The following is a 19,716-nucleotide window of genomic DNA, read 5'->3' as shown; positions in this document are numbered from 1 at the left end:
TCCAGCCTGGGCAACAGAGTGAGACTGTCTCCAAAAAAAAAAAAAAAATTGAGATATTGTTTCATAAAAGACTCAATATGCTTGAAATGTCAAAAAGAAATTAAGAAAATTTCATTTATGGGCCGGGCACAGTGGCTCATTCCTGTAATCCCAGTACTTTGGGAGGCCAAGGCGGGCAGATCACCTGAGGTCGGGAGTTCAAGACCAGCCTGACCAACATGGAGAAATTCCGTCTCTACTAAAAATACAAAATTAGCTGGGTGTGGTGACACATGCCTGTAATCCCATCTACTCGGGAGGCTGAGGCAGGAGAATCTTTTGAACCTGGGAGGCGGAGGTTGCGGTGAGCCGAGATCATGCCATTGCACTCCAGCCTGGGCAACAACAGCGAAACTCCGTCTCAAGAAAAAAAAAAAAAAAAAAAAAAGAAAATTTCATTTACAATAGCTACAAAAAAAAAATACTCAGAAATAAATTTAACCAAGAAGGGTACATCGAAAATTACAAAACACTGAAGACGGAAATTGAAGACACAGCCAGGAGCAATAGCCCACACCTGTAATCCCAGCATTCTGGGAGGCCAAGGCAGGAGGATCACTTAAGCTCAGCAGTTCGAGACCAACCTGGGCAATACAGAGAAACTGCGACTTTACAAAAATAAAAAAATAGCCAGGTGTGGTAGCATGTGCCTATAGTCCCAGGTATTCAACAGCCAACAGGTATATAAAAACATGTTTAACATCACTAATCATCAAGACATTACAAATTAAAACCACAAGGAAATATGACCTCACATCTGTTAGAATAGCTATTATCAAAAAAGGAAAAAAAGAAACCCTTGTACACAGTTGGTGGGAATGTAAATTAGTACAGTCATTATGGAAAACAGTATGGAAGTTTCTAAAAATATTAAAAATACAACTACCATATGATCCAGCAATCTTTCTACTGGGTATATATCCAGAGGAAATGGAGTCAGTATGTTGAAAAGACATCTGCATTCCCATGTTCATTGCAGAATTATTCACAATAGCCAAAATATGAAACCAATCAAAATGTCCCTCAGTGGATGAATGGATAAACAAAATGTGGTATACATGTACAATGGAAGATTACTCAGTCTTTAAAAAGAAGGAAATCCTGTCATGAGACAACATGGATAAACCCGGAGGACACTGTGTTAAGCAAAATAAGCCAGGCGCAGAAAGTCAAATGCTGCATGATCCCACTTACACGCAGAATCTAAGAAAGCTGAAATCATAGAAGCTGAGAGTATAATTGTGGTTACCAGGGGCTGGGGGTGAAACTGAGGAGATTTTGGTCAAGGATACAAAATTTCAGTTAGCAGAAATAAGTTCGAGAGATCAATTGTTTAACATGGTGACTATATACTTCAGTTTTTAAAATTAGCTGGGCATGGTGGCATGCACCCTATAGGCCTAGCTACTCAGGAGGCTGAGGTGGGAGGATCACTTGAGCCCAGGAGTTCAAGGCTGCAGTGAGCTATGATTGCACCACTGCAATACAGCCTGGGCAACAGGACGAGACCCTTTCTCTTAAAAAAAAAAAAAAAAAAAAAAAAAAAATATATATATATTTTTTAAGTGTTATCACCAGAAAAAATGATAAGTGAGACAATGCATATGTTAATTAGCTTGATTTAGTCACTGCACAATGTATATTACAAAACATGTTGTATATCATGAATATATACAATTTTTATCAATTAAAACTAAAAAACACATTTTAAAAAATAAAATGTCAAACATCAAATGACCTGTAGATTTTAATCAATGCCAGGGAAAATCATAGCTTTGTCTATATAATATGACAAGCTGACTTTAAATTTTAAAATGAAAATCAAATGATCTAGAATAGCCAAAGCAATTTTGATAAGAACAAAACGACTCGACTTTAAGATATACTATAAACCCACCGTCATCAAGACAGTGTGATATTAACATAAGAATGGAAAACTAGATCAAGGGATAAGAATACAGTATACAGAAACAGACCCACTTACGTATGGTAAGTTGATTTTCAAATAACAGTGCCAACACAATTCAGTCTGGAGAGGAAAATCTTTTCAACAAATGGTGCCGAACTACCTGGACTGTTTACTCACGCCATACACAGAAATAAATTTGAGATACATCTGAGACCTAAACCATAAAAGCTAAAACTACAGGCTTCTTAAAGCAAATAAATGAGAAAATCTTCCTTCTCATCTTTGGAATAAGCAGATTTCTTAGTTAGATGAGACATACAAAGCGATAACCTAAAAGGAAAAGAAATTAAATGTATCAAAATTAAATTCTTCTATTTATCAAAAGACACCATTAAGGAATGAACAAACAAGCCACAGACAGGAAAATATTCACAATACATACACCTGACAAAGGACTTATATTCACAATATATAAAGAATTCTTACACTCAACAATAGAAATATAAACCCTATTTGAAAGAAGGGGTAGGACTTCCTAGTCAGCTTGGAAGTTGTCACTTTTGCCTTTACAAAAAGAAAACTGGCCGGGCATGGTGGCTCATACCTGTAATCCAGCACTTTGGGAGGCCGAGAGGGGTGGATCACGAGGTCAGGAGTTTGAGACCAGCCTGACCAACATGGTGAAACCTTGTCTCTATTAAAAATATAAAAATTAGCTGGGCATGGTGGCACGCACCTGTAATCCCAGCTACTCAGGAGGCTGAGGCAGGAGAATCGATTGAACCTGGGAGGCGGAGGTTGCAGTGAGCCAAGATCGCACCACTGCACCCCAGCCTGGGCAACAGAGTGAGACGTAGTCTGAAAAAAAAAAAAAAAAGAAAGAAAGAAAATCACCTAACAAACTAAAATTCATCAGCTATTCTTGGACCCATCAGGGAAGTAAGGTCATGAGGCAAATCACCACATCAAAATCTGAAGACTGCCGAATCCAGAGTCACAATCGAGGTATCCTTGTCTGGAGCAGAATCTGCTGGAACTATAAATTGACAGGACTACTTAAATGGTAACTCTGACAAACTGCTGAGTATGAACTAACGTACAAGTAAGAAACCCTCAGAGCCTGTAGTCCTAAGGGGCCCCCATACTTCCCTAGGCTTTACCCTCCAGGAACCCTACACCAAGTTCTCAAGGTGAAGATACAAAAAGGCCCCTGTAATCCCAGCACTTTGGGAGGCCAAGGCGGGCGGATCACAAGGCCAGGAGATCAAGACCATCCGGGCCAACATGGTGAAACCCTGTCTCTACTAAAAAATACAAAAACTAGCCAGGCATGGCAGCGTGTACCTGTAGTCTCAGCTACTTGGGAGGCTGAGGCAGGAGAATTGCTTAAACCCAGGAGGTGGAGGCTGCAGTGAGCTGAGATCGTGCCATTGCACTCCAGCCTAGGAGACAGAGCGAGACTCCATCTCAAAAAAAAAAAAAAAAAAAAAAAAAAAAGAAAGGCCCTTTCCAGTCTCTAGCAGGAGGACGGGGAACAGTAACCACTGTGAAATACACCCAAGAGCAAGAGCTTCCTCCAAAATTATAGTCTTATCCTGATGTTTTCAAAAAACTTTACTTAGTCCAATCTAGGAAATGGGTATTTCCTAAACTCCAGTCCCTTCTGGCCTACCTGGCCTACCTAAGGGGGAAAAAAACTGTGAAACACTTGTGAAAGTCACATATCAGAGGCACAGACACAGGCCTGGGGAACAGCTGATATTAATCAAAAGGCTATGGAATGCTTCCCTCCCCAACACCTTACCACATCTCAGGACTCTAGTATAGCAAAGGATTATAGCTCAAAGAGCTGCAAGGCTCAGACTCTAAAAGAGGGGGCAAAAACAAGGACACTGAAGAAAATCCTAGCCAGAATAACATAAAACTCACACTAAAGGCCTTTTACCTCAGTTCCTATTCTCTGATACAACACGTCTGGCTTTCAACAAAAAATTACAAGGTGTGTTTAAACCTTTTAAGAAAAAACACAGACTAAAGAGACAAAACAAGCATCAGGACCAGATTCAAACAGGACACAGATTTTGGAATTATCAGACATGGTTTAAAATAACAACTTTAACCACAGAACCAACCCAACTTGGTCCACCTTTGTGTAATAAGATGGTGAGTTGTTTTTCAGTTGCTATGGACCCCGAGGTGGTAGGTCACATAACATGGACATGTCCAGGTGAACCAAGCTTGCAACCATGGGTGGAACCCAAGAGTCAGGACCAAGGAATGGAGACTGAATTAAGAAGCAAACCTCTGAACAGGTGTGGTGGCTCATGCCTGTAATCCCAAGACTTGGGGAGGCTGAGGCAGGAAGATCACTTGAGGCCAGGCATTCAACACCAGACTCAGCAACATAGAGAAAGCCAGTCTCCACAAAAAAAAATTGTTTAAAATTAGCCAGGCATGGTGCCATGTCTGTGTAGCCCTAGCTACTGAGGAGGCTCAGGCAGGAGGATCACTTGGACCCACACGTTCAAGGCTGCAGTGAGCTATGATTCATGCCACTGCACTCTAGCCTGGGAAACAGAGCAAGATCCTATCTCAAAAAACAGACACCACATGGGAGGATCCAGTTAAATCCTGCCTCCTGGAATCACCTCGGATCATGCCTCATTGCCCAATGCCTATAAAACCAATGCCATCCCCCAGCTAGAGGAGACAGGTTTAAGCATTTCCTTCTGTCTCCTTGCCATTCAACAACAATAAAGCTTTTCTTTTCTCAAAAAAGAAAAGTGCCATGGTATTGGCCTCTATGCACATCAGACAGCAAGCCCACTGATTGCTTAGCAACATGACGGTCAATATGTCACTGGCTGTAATGGAAAATGTAGATAACATGCAATAAAAACGGATAATATACCAGAGACATGAATGCTCTATAAAAGAACCAAAAGGAAATGCTAGAAATAAAAAACACTGTAACAGAAATGAAGAATACTTCCAGTAGGCTGGACACGGCTGAGGAAGGAATCAATGAGCTTGAAGATATTCCAACAGAAACTTTCCAAACTGAAATGCAAAGGAAAATAATTAGAGAATGTCCAAGAACTGTGGGACAATTTCAAATGTGTAACACAGAAGTAACTGAAATATTTTCAGATATTTTCTAGAAAAAAGAGAGAGAGTACAGGGCAGAAGAAACATGTAAAAGTAATAACAGCCAAGAATTTTCCATAATTAGTGATAGCCAAACCACAGAACCAGGAAGCTCTGAGAAAACCAACCAGGATAAACACTAAAAAATCCATACCTTGGCATATCATTCAAACTGAAGAAAACAAAAGAGAAAATCAAGAAAGAAACCAGAAGAAAAAACACCGTACCTATGGAGGTACAGGGACAAGAATTACAGAGGTTTCTTTCTCATCAGAAACCATACAAGCAAAAAGAAAGTGAAGTGAAATATTTAAAGAGTTTTTTTAAAAAAAGGAAAAGAAAAAAAAAAGACAACCTAGAATTCTGTATGCAGAGAAAAAGCATCCTCGGAGTAAAGCAGAAACACAAAACCAAGAGAATTCATGTCAGTGGACCTGCGAAAAGTTTTTTAAAAGTTCTTTAAGGGGAAGGAAAACATTATAAACTTAGTAAATGTATATGCTACAATGTATACAGCAACTACTAAAAAAAAGTTAAAGGAAATATAATTAATATGTATGTTGAGGGCCTGGTGCAGTGGCTCACGTCTGAAATCCCAGCACTTTGGGAGCCTGAGTCTGGTGGATCAGTTGAGGTCAGAAGTTCAAGATCAGCCTGGCTAACATGGTGAAACTCTGTCTCTACTAAATACAAAATTAGCCAGGCATGGTGCTGCACACCTGTAGTCCCAGTTAGTCGGGTGCCTGAGGCACGAGAATCGCTTGAACCTGGGAGACAGAAGTTGCAGTGAGCCAAGATCGCACCACTGCACTCCAGCCTGGGTGACAGAGCGAGACTACCTCTTTTTTTTTTTTTTTTTTTAAACAACTTTAAAAGAATAGACAAAAGACTTAACATTCACAAAAGAAGATAAGTGAATGCCTATTAAGCACATAAAAAACTCACCACCACCAATCACTGGATCAATAACAAAATTAAAATGAGGAAATACTAGTCCACAAGAATACCTAAAATTAAAAACTGACAACACCCAGCGTGTTGTCAGTTTGGCTGACACATGAGGCAAATGAACTCTAATATAAAGCTGATCAGAGTGTAAGGTGGTACAGCACTTTGAAAAACAGTTGAACAATTTCTTATAAAGTTAAACATCTACATATCCTATCACCCAGCAATTCTGCTCCTAGTCATGGATTGAATGAAACATACATACACCCAAAGACTTACACATAAATGTTCGTGGTAGCTTTATTCATAATAGCCCCAAACTGAAAAGTGCCCAAATGTCCATCAACATGAGAATCAATTTTTAAATACTGTTATATATTTGATAAGAGTCAAGAGACGGCAAAATGCCTAGGCAAAGAGGGAAGGGTCCCCGGAGAACCTTCGACCTGCCCAGGTCATCATGCACAGGAGGCTTGCCTAAATATGCCCACAGTGAAAAATTCCATCACTTAACATATGTGCAGTAAGGGAAATAAATCAACGTGGAGCGGCTCAGACTAAGGGCCCGTATGCACACTGGGGGAAGGGGGTGGAGCCACCAGGAATTCACGCCTTAGGCTAGGGAGTGTGGTGGCCTGGTATTCAACCTGAGGTGGAAGCCAGCTGGCGGGACCCCTCTCTTTGCTGAGAGCTCCCCTTTCGCTTAATAAATTCCACTCTCCTCACCCTTCAATGTGTCCATATGCCTCATTTCTCCTGGTTGTGAGACAAGAACCTGGATTTAACTGAACTAAGAAGCAAAAACCTCTGCATTATATTCACATAGTGGAATTCTCACAGAAATTAAAAAAAAAAAGGAACTACTGATATATGCAAGAACAAGGATGAATCTCAAAACCATTTTGCTGAGTAAAAGAAATCAGACATCAAAGAGCTTTTATGCTCTATGATTCCATTTATATGAGGTTCAAAAACAGGTAAAACTGGACAAGCACGGTGGCTCATGCCTGTAACCCCAGTACTTCGGGTGGCCGAGGCAAGCAGATGGCTTGAGCCCAGGAGACCAGCCTGGGCAACATGGCGAAACCTAGTCTCTACAAAAAACACAAAAATTAGCCCGGAGCGGTGGAGCGCACCTGTAGTACCAGCTACACAGGAGGCTGAGGCAGGAAGATCACCTGAGCCCAGGAAGTTGAGACTGCAGTAAGCCTTGATCACACCACTGCACTCCAGTCTGAGCTACACAGTGAGACCCTGTCTCAAACAAACAAACAAAACAGGTAAAACTAATCTCTGGTGATAGAAATCAGAAGAGCTGCCTAAACTGGGTCTGGAAAGAGGCAACAGGGAACTTTCTAGACTGCGTGTTCTATTATCTTGAATGAGGTATACAGGAAACGCCAGTGGATACAAGTGTCAAATTTTACTGAATTGTACCCTTAAGACATGTGCATTTCATTCTATGTAAATTACAGCTCAGTTTAAAAGGAAAAGGATTGCAGCAAATGCCTTCTACATTTCCTATAGCTCAAGCACAGCAGCAGGCAAACGTTTTCTGTAAAGGGCCAGAGAGTAAGTATTTTAGGCTTTGCAGTCTCCACTACAACTACGACTGCCTTTGTAGTTTGAAAGCAGCCACGGACAATATGAATGAGCACAGCTGTGTTTCAGTAAAACTACAAAAACAGGTGGCAAGCCGAATGTGGCCCATAGCCATAGTTTGCCAACCCTTGGTCAAGCAAACAGAAAACTAATCCTCAAAATTAATTTAAATATGCTATATTGTTCTCTTCTATATACTGACAGGCATGATAATCACTAGAAGTCCTTCCCATATATGTGAGTTTTTCATACTCATCTACTCACTTAAAATAGGAAAACCCAGAAAAAGTCTAAAACATATTTGATATGTAAGACTATCATTTTCTTAAAATCATACTCTAATCGCTACTACAGTATTTTGAAAAAATAACCAGGATTATGAGGAATATTCAAGTTTAAAATAAGCCAGCTAGTTAATAATTAAAGTATAAGCTGTACACACACAAAATGCTATGTTATCCACAGTCTGACACTTTGATTTATCTGGTATAATAAAGTTCTTAAAACATGTACAGTTATCACTCATTATCATCTAGTTGGTTCTTCATTTAAAAGAATTCAAAATTAAAGACAGCAATTATGCTTGGGTGTGGTGGCTCACACCTGTAATCCTAGCACTTTAGGAGGCTGAGGCAGGAGAATCACTTGAGGCCAGGGGTTCAACACCAGCCTGGACAACATGGTGAGGCCTTCGTCTCTACAAAAAAACTTAAACATTAGCAGGGTGTGGTCCTAGCTACTCAGGGGGCTGAAGTAGGAGGATCACTTGGGCCTTAGAGGTGGAGAATGCAGTGAGCCATGATTGTGCCACTGTACTTCAGCCCGGGCAATGACAGAGGTAGAGCCTGCCTTCAAAGAAAAAAAAAATATAGCAAATACGTCTCAGTTTCCCAATAAGCATTTCAAAATATAAAAATTACATGAAGAAGGCCGGGCACAGTGGCTCACGCCTGTAATCCCAGCACTTTGGGAGGCCGAGCTGGGCAGATCACGAGGTTAGGAGTTTGAGACCAGCCTGGCCAATATGGTGAAACCCTGTTTCTACTAAAAATACAAAAAAAAATTAGCCGAGCATGGTGGCGTGTGCCTGTAGCCCAGCTACTCAGGACGCTGAGGCAGGAGAATCACTTGAACCCAGGAGGTGGAGATTGCAGTGAGCCGAGATTGCGCCACTGCACTCCAGCCTGGGGCAACAGAGGGAGACCACCGTCTCAAAAAAATTACATGAAGAAATAAAACAAATTTTTCATGAAAGTAGTATTAGAAACTAATTTTCTTAATTTTGGCAAGGCTCAAAAAATTGTAACACCACAAATAACATCCAAGGTATACACTTAGGTATAACATGAGACAGCCCTAAGCTGCCTGAAAAATGTTACCTGTCTTCAAGAAAATTCCAATTTAAAAAATGAAATGATTTCTTTCTCACCATAGTATATGACTAATAGAGGAAAAAAAAAAAAACACTAGCAAAATGAGAAAGCTTAAGTTCCTGTATAAGTATTCTACCTAACTAGCCATGTGACAATTTGGCATTCATTCACTCATCAAGTATTTCTGAGAGCTTATTATGTGACAGACACTGGAAACACAGTAGTGAAGAAAATAGCAAAAATCCCTGCCCTCATGACACATTTTGGTGAATCACTTAATCTCTAAAAACAACTCAGTTTTCTTTCTCTAAAACGATGGATTTTATATTATACTACAGAGTATTTTCAATTCTTTTTTTAAAAGTCCATATTACTCTTCTGAATCCAGGGAAGCAACTTATGGAAGACAACCTGAAATCCACTCTTGCCACTGGCTGAAACCATTTGTTGTGTCATATTCAGATGGCATACAAGGGAAATTAAGTAACTGCTAGATTATCTTTCACACAATCTAGATGAATTATGAGCCTTATTGGCCTCTTAGTATTTACTTGGTAATTAAGATTCCTTGGATGGAATCCAAAAAGAACAATCTTAGAGAAATTTCTCCAGATAATGCATAATTTTACATTCCCAGATCTAAGCCTATAAAAATATAGATTGCTACTGAACCAACTAATAAGCTTATCTTCTCTTCAGAGTAGGATCTGATCTTTGTTTACAAAGTGCTTGCTAAAAGCAGGTAGTCAGAAAGCCAAATTTTGTATTCAAATATGGTTCCTGCATCTAACATTTAAATCTTCTTTCACTTATGAAGACATATCTTTCGGGCAGGCGCAGTGGCTCATGCCTGCAATCCCAGCACTTTGAGAGGCCAAGAGTTTGAGACCAGCCTGGGCAACACAGCAAAATCCCAGCTGGGCATGGTGGTGCACGCTTGTAGATTTACTAGCTACTTTGGAGGCTGAGGTGAAAGGATGGCTTGAGCTCAGGAGTTAGAGGCTGCAATGAACTATGATCATGCCACCACTGCACTCCAGCCTAGGTGACAGAGTTAAAAACAAACAAAAAACCATGAATGAACACCACTGTCAGGTCCAACAAATGCAAATAAAGTAGGAGCACTGAAATTTGCTAACAAGAAGAGATGATGAACACAGATGGACCCAAAGTGGTGGAACAAATTTACATAAGTCAATCTATAATGTGTAAGATACATGTAAACAAAGATGAATTATTTCTTTCTACAATAATCTGAACTGTAAGTGGCTTCTAGAACTAGATTCTCAACTCAGCTATATCAAATATTAAATTACTAAGGGAACCTTTAGAACACCCAGATATTTTAAGTCTCATACAGATGAGCACTGTTTACTTAATTTATATTTAAAAATCCAATAAATGGGCCGGGTGCGGTGGCTCACACCTGTAATCCTAGCACTTCGGGAGGCCAAGGAGGGCGGATCACCTGAGGTCAGGAGTTGGAGACCAGCCTGGGCAACGTGTCGAAACCTCGTCTCTATTAAAAATACAAAAAAATTAGCCAGGCATGGTGGCATGTGTCTGTAATCCCAGCTACTCAGGAGGCTGAGGCAGAAGAATCACTTGAACCCCTTCGAAGGTGGAGGTTGTAGTAAGCTGAGATTGTACCACTGTTCCCCAGCCTGGGCAACAGGGAGGCTCCGCCTCAAAAAAAAAAAATCCAATAAATGAAAAGACTTTGGTAAAACTGAAATGATTTATAACCTAGAAGAATCATTATTATAAAATACTAATTATCCAGCTCTCTGGATGTTTGCCTTTTAGACAGAACTCTCATTGCTGACAGCTAGGTATAACGAAAAAAAAGTCAGGCTTTGGTACCAGGAAGACAAGAGTTTGAACACTAGTGCACCACATCTTGGACACAAACTTTCTAAAGCTATTTTTTCACCTCTAAAATGGGAATACTGATTACCTACCTTGAAGGATTGCTATGATTGGTAAAAATACATGTAAAGCACCTGACACATAGTAGGCACTGAAGAAAGAAGTGTCAGCTGCTTATTCTCATAAGCACATCCATGAAAGAGGATATAAGAAAGGACATGGTAAGAAGATAAATCAGAGCCTAGGCTACACTTTTTTTTTTTTTTCCCCCTGAGACAGTTTCTCACTCCCATTGTCCAGGCTGGAGTGCAGTGACACGATCACACTCACTGCAGCCTTGACTTCCCGGGCTCAGGTGATTCTCCCACCTCAGCCTCCCAAGTAGCTGGAACTACAGGCACGCACCACCATGCCCGGCTAATTTTTTTATTTTTATTTTTAATAGAAATAGGGTTTCACTATGTTGCCCAGGCTGGTCTCAAACTCCTGGGCTCAAGCAACCCGCCCACCTCTCAGCCTCCCAAACTGCTGGGATTACAGGTGTGAGCCACCGCACCCGGCCTAAGCCTAGGCTACATTTAACTGCTAAAACAAAGCAAACAAAAAGCATCCTGATAATTTAAGTGAAACTTCGGGCTAAATTTTTTGTTCACATTTTATACACATAATACTATAGTTCCTCCTTATAAATACGTAAAATCCAAAATTACCTCAGGTCTACTTATTTTGGAGCTAAGTAAAAATTAAAGACTATTACACAATAAAGCAGATAATTTTATGAACAGGTGAGACTGAAAATATGCCAAAAGTAAGATATAAAAATGCATATGAAAGGATAGTAAAAGATTCCTACCTTCAAACCGACTGTTATAAGATCTGTAACAACACTGTATGGAAAAAGTAAAAAGAGAAAATGGAAAACAAAGTTAGAGAACAAGTTTTTAAAAGACAGAGATAGTAAGAATAAAGGGGAAAAAGCATTATAATAACAAATAATAAAATAAGAATGTGATGAGTTGTGAAATATTAATACAAAGAAAAATGATGAGACAGTCTAGCAACAGCAGAGTGTAAAAGCAAATCCTTACTACCAATGCAAGAAACAAATCCTGTTATCTTTTAGTATTTAGGAAAGTATAGTCAAACTTCAATAAAAATGAGTGTTTATCCATTTACCTCTATTTAACGAAGCCAACCCAAAACTTAAAATCACCAAAGTTTGTTCTTTTAAGTCACTGGCATGAATAATCGTGTCTGAGGTTTTAAATGAAACAAAACCAGTGCTTGGATTTTACAGAAATAGAAGGCATCTTGCAAATCTGCATTTACCACCCAAAATTGCTCACCAAAATATAGTTAAGACAGTCTCTCAGAACTAAAATAAATACAAACATCACATTTCAGACATCAAAATTTTCAAAGATTTGCTTTTTAAAAATATTCTATCACGTCAAAACTGTGTTTAAGTATAAATTATCTCTTAGGAGGAAACGAACACACACACACACACACACACACACACACACACACATATACGCACGAGAGACAGTTGGGATTTGAGGAGGAACTAGAAAGATATGTTGACTGGTGGCTTGTGGTTTGTTTTTTAACTACCCAAATAAGGAAAAAGGATCTTTTTCAGGCTGTTGGAAAATGTAGAAATTTAATTAGTCTCCTGAAGGCAAAAATGCACTGTATTCTTAAACCACATCCCTTAAGACCAGGGTGTGAAAATCCCCTTTAAAGTCCTGCCATACAAAAATTCTTCTCTTCTAAGCCCCAAGAAACTGTCTTCGATTAATGTTTTTCTTCATATCTCCTAGAAGAAAGCTACGAATACATTCTACATATTGTTAATAACCTATGTCATCATTACCTCATAAAAGTCAACGAATAAATGACTCTAGATGATGTAAACTGTTTTTAAAATACCACGTAGATTTTTTATTTTTCCTTGTAAACTTCTGAAACTTGAAATTCATTTGTCTAAAATTTAAATGTGATAAGTAACTGGACGCTTGCTGCATAAAAAATAAGATTGTGTAACACTATGGTTATTGGTTCTGATACAAAGGGCAAATCATGCTCCGACTTGAACTTCCAAATGAACTTACCTTCCAGTCAGTATCTGTATAACTGCCTTGCATATTCAAACCAATAAACCCACTACTACCTTTAAAACCACAAATAGCGTGAAGGGAGAGTTAACTTCTTAAACACTATCAAAAAGTAAGTTTGCACTTCACAGTTATCCTACAGTTTAACAGCAAAGACGCAAAATTCAAGAGTCCTCTTTATTATAACTATACATTTTACGACACAAAAAAATAGCCTGCTTCCATTATTTAAGTCAAACCTTCCAGACAATTAACTACACATAATGAAATGCTAAATTCACAGCCTGCCTGAACCAAAATATTAGTATGACACAAATCTTTACGACCACAAAATTTTTCAACATATAAAATGCAACCGAATAAGGTAATGTGAAATAAGTTTTCAACAATGTTCTCGAAGAAACTTCAAACAATAAAAACAGCTTCAATTCCCCCCCAAAATATATACACCTACTGTGTACCCAAAAAAGTTATAATTTTAAGAAATTTTTTAAAGCTTCAATCAAATAAAAATAAAGAACATCACAATCATGAATAAAATCTAAAACTCCACTTTGATGTCTGTAGCAGTGTGCAATCTGCATTCAAATGAATCAATCCGAAATGTCATATACACTTAGTATTGTGAAACTAAAATAAATGAAATCTAATGAGGTCAAAAGCTGTTGGAAGATTTCATCTTCTTCAAATAGCATATCATCAACTATATGGCAACATGTGAACGACTTTTACTGTTCTAGCAAGTTGCATATATTCCACAACCTCACAGAAATCTTGTCATCAAAAGTAGGTAACAAGCTAAAAAAAACCTCAAATACATAATGGGAATAAACCGAGTTGGAGATTTTTTTTTAATCCGTAGGTACAGATACTACAACCTTCAATTAATTCACCAAAATCCTAACATAGTTGTTACTTTAATTACCAAAATATGTCAAGTCCCACCCCATATCCCTGAGTCCCCAGAGAACAGTTTATATACATAGACTCTAAACCTTTTTATTTTGGTCACGGACCCCCATTAAATTTTTGAGCATTTGAAATGCCCCCGAAAATCGCTCGTACATCATATTTTACATACACGGGCAGATAATTCATTAAGTTTCTTGGGGAGAGAGAAAGGTGAGGGGGAAGCGTCCATGGTCACTAAGTCCAGACCCCTGGTGTCGAGAAAGCGTTAACGTATCTCACAGCACAAGTCGGGAGACCTCGGCCAAGTCCCGCGGCGGCCCTGGGACCCCGCGTGGGACCATGGCTTGCGACCAGGTCGCCGCCCAGACGTGTACCGACGCGTGCACCCGCCGTCGGCCGCTCGCCCCACCTCGCCGGTAAACAGCAACTCCCCCGGCAGGAGGACGCCCGCCCCGCGCGCCGCCTCCGCCTCCCCCAGCGCCGCGCACCATTTTCTGAGAGGAAGTGTCGGGAGGCCGAGCTGGGCTCCCCGGACTTGGGGCGCGGAGGGCGGACCTCGGCACCGCGGCCGGACCGGGCTTTCCTCTGCTCCCGGGTGTGTCGAGTAAGGCTAGGAAGCAGCGGACGTGTCCGGGGCGCCGCGTGGGGAAAGGAGAGCCTGCGGCGGACGGCGCCTCCGCGATTCCGGGATCCCCACCGAGACGCCCGGAAGCCCCGCCGTCGGGCTTGGCCGGGGCCGCTCCTCCGGCCGCCGGCGCCGCGCACTGCTCCCCAGCCCTTACGCGTCCCGCGAAGAGCCGGGTGGAAGCGGCGCCAGGGCAACCCGGTGCGGCCGCCGCGCCGCCTAGTACTTACCCATCCATGGCCTAGATGGAGGCGCGCACAGAGCAGGGACTGACGGGCTAACCGCGAGCAGAGGAAGCAGGCGGCGGCAGCAGGGCGGTTCCGGGGACAAGCGAGCGTTGGCTCTGCGGAGCCCCGGCCGGTCCGAGGTGGAAGGAGAGTGGGAACAGGGGCGGGGACCGGGCACGCTCCCGCCACCGCCGCGCCCCCGCCTTCCCCACCCCGCGAGCGCGTCCCCGCCTAGCCCGACCCCGCCCCCTCACCGTCCCCGCCCTCCCTCGGGGCCCGCCCCTGCGCTCGCGCCCACCCTCGCCCCGCTGGCAGCCGGCCTCCGGCTCAGCTCTGGGGCGCCCTCTTCCCGCGGTCGCTGTAAGACCCCGCCCCTCGGCCCGGCGCGCGCGCGCGCCCCCAGCCTCCCTCCTGCGTTCGCGGGAGCGCGCGCCTTGTGCTTCCCGCTCCGCCGCGCACCCCGCCCGCCCTCCCGCGGCCCCGCGGGCCTTCCGGCTTCGCAGACCCGGGCTGCCAGGTTTGAATGCCTCCCTCTGCCGGCAGGAAAAGCTTTGGGGACCTGACTCCCAAGAGTAGGCAGGAATGTCCCACGAGGACCCCAGAAACGAGGTGGAATTGCCCCGGGTGCGCGAGGCTGTAGATGGCACGTCCAGGGACCAGCCTCTGGCAGCCCGGCGCTGGAGTCGACCGCTGGGACCGACACCAGCCCCATAGGTGTGGCTGGGACGATGAATGAGGTGAAAGAGGCTGCCCGGACTGGAATTTGTATACAATTTAAGTATCTGAGTGCATTTCGACCTAACCGTCTAGTATTGAATTTATATGAAAAATTCATTGTACAAACATGGAATGGCTATATTCCCAGCATTTTTTAAAAGTTTACTCATTATTCCCTTTTTTCAGATGAAAATACATATACAAAGAGAGTGATTTGCTCACAGTTTCACAACCAGGAAACGTTTGCACCAGAGCCCTTTCCTCTGGTCTGAGCAAAAAGTATATATATAATATAACGAGTGACAACACGCTTGCTTTTTTCCCTTTTTAGTGTGAAATTGAGTACTTTTTCAACTCACAGATAACCAAAATGTAACCCCCTAAACTGTTAAGCCAAATTCTTAACCTACTGAGTAAAAAAGAGCGGGGCTCCTCCCTGTGGCTTCGTCATTTGAAAAGCAACTAACAAGAACCTCAAACATCTATCCTTGCTAATTTCCTGCTTTCAGATCAGTAGGTGCTGCTAAAAAGATCTAAACTGTGGACTCATTCATCATTCAGTCAGTATTAACCTACTATGTGCCGGGCACTGCATGAATACACAAGAAAATCAGGTTCCAGCCGTCACTGTTGAATGGATTCTTCAGTCCGTTTATGTATATTTTTGACATACAACTTTTCAAATAGGTAGAGTAATTCGGTGAGGTAATTCTTAAAGTCCTGTATCTAACCTCAGTCCCCTTCCAAAATGTCAAATATATTTTGTTTTCTATATTAAATCTAAATATTAAGTTGCATTTGTAAACATTGCCAGATGGAAATGTAGAATATCAACAAGATAAGTAGCTGATGCAGTCTTTCTATCACTGTATTTGGGATATATTCTGTTGATGAAATTTCCTTAACTCTTTTTTTAGCTACACAAGTAATATCAGCATAAATGCTCATTTTGGAAAATTCAAGCACTATAAAATATTGAAAAGTTATCATTAATATTTTTCTTCCCAAACCACCCCCTGCCCATGACTACCACTGTAACAATTCTGCGTGCATCCTTCTAGACCTTATTTTTTGTTGTTGTTTGTTTTTTTTTTGAGACGGAGTCTTGCTCTGTCTCCCAGGCTGGAGTGCAGTGGCACAATCTGAGCTCACTGCAACCTCTGCCTCCCGAGTTCAAGTGATTCTCCTGCCTCAGCCTCCTGAGTAGCTGGGATTACAGGCGCCCGCCACCACGCCTGGCTAGTTTTTGTGTTTTTAGTAGAGACAGGGTTTCACCATGTTGGTCAGGCTGGTCTAGAACTCCTGACCTTGTGATCCACCCACCTCAGCCTCCCAAAGTGCTGGGATTACAGGTGTGAGCCACCGCACCCAGCGACCTTTACCATTTTTCTTTTTCTTTTTTTTTTTCACCTAAAAATCCTGGATTATAGCTGGGCATGGTGGCTCACACCTGTAATCCCAGCACTTTGGGAGGCCGAGGCGGGCGGATCACTTAAGGTCAGGAGTTCGAAGCCAGCCTGGCCAACATGGTGAAACCCCCCATCTCTACTAAAAATAGGAAAATTAGTCTGGCTTGGTGGTGCACGCCTGTAATCCCAGCTACTCAGGAGGTTGAGACAGGAGAATCTCAACCCAGTAAGCAGAGGTTGCAGTGAGCCGAGATCACACCACTGCACTCCACCCTGTGTGACAAAGTGAGACTCCAGGCTGGAGTGCAGTGGCACAATCTCGGCTCACTGCAACCTCTGCCTCCCAGGCTCAAGAAATTCCCCTGCCTCAGCCTCTGGAGTAGCTGGGATTACAGGCACCTGCCACCCTGCCTGGCTAATTTTTGTATTTTTAGTAGAGACAGAGTTTCACCATGTTGGCCAGGCTGCTCTTGAACTCCTGACCTCAAGTGATCCACCCACCTCGGCCTCCCAAAGTGCTGGGATTATAGGCGTGAACCACTATGCCCAGCCTCATAATTTCATTTCATAATTTAACCTTTTCCAAAACAGTGGAAATTACGTTGTTTCCAAGTATTCAAAATAACTAACACTATTGCAGAAAATATCATGAATGTATGAGTATCTTTGCACACATATTATTACATCTGAGGAATAGATCCCTAGAAGTAGAATTGAGAAACAAAGGATATAAGCCTTAATATCCTTTATATAATTCAACAATCCTTTATATAAAGCCTTTATAGCCTTTAAATTCAAATTTGATAAATTTTTTGAAAATGATTCCAAAAAGGCTGTACCAATTTACAGTTTCTTTATTTAAAAAAAAAAAATTTGGCTGCGCATGGTGGCTCACACCTGTAATCACAGCACTTTGGGAGGTCAAAGCGGCAGCATTGCTTGAGCTCAGCAGTGTGAGACCAGCCTGGGCAACATGGTGAAACCCTGTCTCTATATTTTTATAAAAATAAAAATAAATTATTAAAGTTATGTCTCTCTTACCCTATGCTTTAAGCTAACAAATTTTAATAGTAAAAAATAGCAGAGCGTGACCCCTATCTTTGCTATTCCAAATTTCAATATTAAAAAATAATACAGGAAGACCCCATCTCTCAATAAATACAGGTAAATATAAAGTGTGTCCGAAATTTATTGTTCATACTAACAATAATTCCGAGAAGTCTGCAATGTAAAAACAGTGCACCTGACTGAAATTAACAAAACTGTTTGGCATTTCCTAAATACTCAATGTCCAGCTTTACAACAGAAGCCTAGATATAAGAAAACAGAAAACAGTTTACAACAAAAAAGGTGAAGCCTTAACTCTTTCCCCTGCCCCTTGGTTCTAAATTCAAAGAACTTTTTGTTTGTTTGTTTGTTTGTTTGGAATCAGAGGCTTGCTCTCTCACCCAGGCTGGAGTGCAGTAGCGCGATCTCAGCTCACTGCAACCTCTGCCTCCCAGGTTCAAGCAATTCTCCTGCCTTAGCCTCCCTGGTAGCTGGGATTGGAAGCGTGCACCACCACACCTAGCCAATTTTTGTATTTTTCATAGAGATGGGGTTTCACTGTGTTGGCCAGGCTGGTCTCAAACTCCTGGCCTCAAATGATCTGCTTGCCTCCGCCTCCCAAAGTGCTGGGATTACAGGCGTGAGCCACCGTGCCTGGCCAATTCAAAGAACTTATAGATTAAGCTCCATGGGTTTGTGAGTCACTTTGATTCAAAAATAGTAGGTAGCATAGAGTTTAGCTCCTCAAGAACCATTTTGAGAAACCTAACTGTTCCCATAGCCTACATGACGTGGAAGAGCCACAGCTTTCTATCATCTCCACAGAAGTTTCTGGAATCAGATATCTCAGATATCACCTACATGACCTGGTTTGACCTGAAACTGATAGGTTCTATATACTGGCTTCTTGATAGTGAAGAGAGTTACATTTTCTCTATTTGCTAATTGCTCTGTGCTTTGAAAAGGAAGACAGATACAAATAATTTAGTTTATAATTTTTCTAACATTTTCTCTTGTGTTTTTGTTCTGATTTGACTAAGAAATTCCCCTGACACACCTTTTTCTGATGAGAGACACCACCCCCATCACGATTATCTTTGGACAACATGTAACCTTTGAACACTTGCCTTAAGGCATTCCGGTAGGCAGTGGTTAGTTAACATTTAACCAACATAACCCTATTTCTGTTTACAGGTAAGACTTCTTAATATATAAAATAATACAAAGATGCCAAATAAGTCAGAAATAATACCAGCTATTAGGTGAATCTAGGAAGCTGGACATTTTAATATCATTCTATCCCATGACAAATACAAAATCATCATAATTAACATTGCATTTCCCAAAACAGAAACATCTGAAATTATACTAAATGAAAAAAGCCAATCTCAAAAGGTTACATGCTGTATGATTCCATTTCTATAACATCCTCAAAATGACAAAATTATAGAGATGGAGAACAGATTAGTGGTTACCAAGGATTAGGAAGAGGGTGGGAGCAGATGGAAGAGGATAGAGACAACTGTGACTACAAGGGAGTAAGAACGGGGATATTTGTGGTAATAAAACAGTTCTGTATCTTGATTATGGGGTGGTTATACAAATCTACACATGATAAAATTGCATAGAACTTTAGATAAACACATGCATGAAAAAGTGACAAAATCTGAAGAGAAGTTATGGATTGCACTGTGTCTGTGTGCTGCTTTTAATAGTGTAATACAGTTACTAAGATGTTACTATTGGGGGAAACTTGTTGAAGGGTACACAGGACC

General features: G+C 41.5%; 1 protein-coding gene across 35 annotated transcripts in view; it reads right to left on the bottom strand.

The window, feature by feature from the left end:
- The window catches only part of PTBP3 (polypyrimidine tract binding protein 3), a 161,300-nt gene that overhangs the window by 100,047 nt on the left and 41,537 nt on the right, over nt 1-19,716 (bottom strand). For 2 of the 35 annotated variants that reach the window (XM_063787234.1, XM_063787231.1), the window contains exon 2: nt 11,741-11,774. The exons of 4 other annotated variants lie outside the window; for them this stretch is intronic. Coding sequence is in view for 7 of the 31 variants with exons in the window: in XM_063787229.1 (XP_063643299.1) it covers nt 11,741-11,774; nt 14,196-14,257 (96 nt within the window). In the remaining 24 variants the exon portion in view is untranslated. 35 annotated transcript variants of the gene reach the window in all.

The sequence above is a fragment of the Pan troglodytes genome, chromosome 11 (assembly GCF_028858775.2).
Source record: "Pan troglodytes isolate AG18354 chromosome 11, NHGRI_mPanTro3-v2.0_pri, whole genome shotgun sequence".
NCBI lineage: Eukaryota > Metazoa > Chordata > Mammalia > Primates > Hominidae > Pan > Pan troglodytes.
The sequence above is the reverse complement of the archived record's forward strand: the minus strand, read 5'-3'. Positions and strand labels throughout refer to the sequence as shown.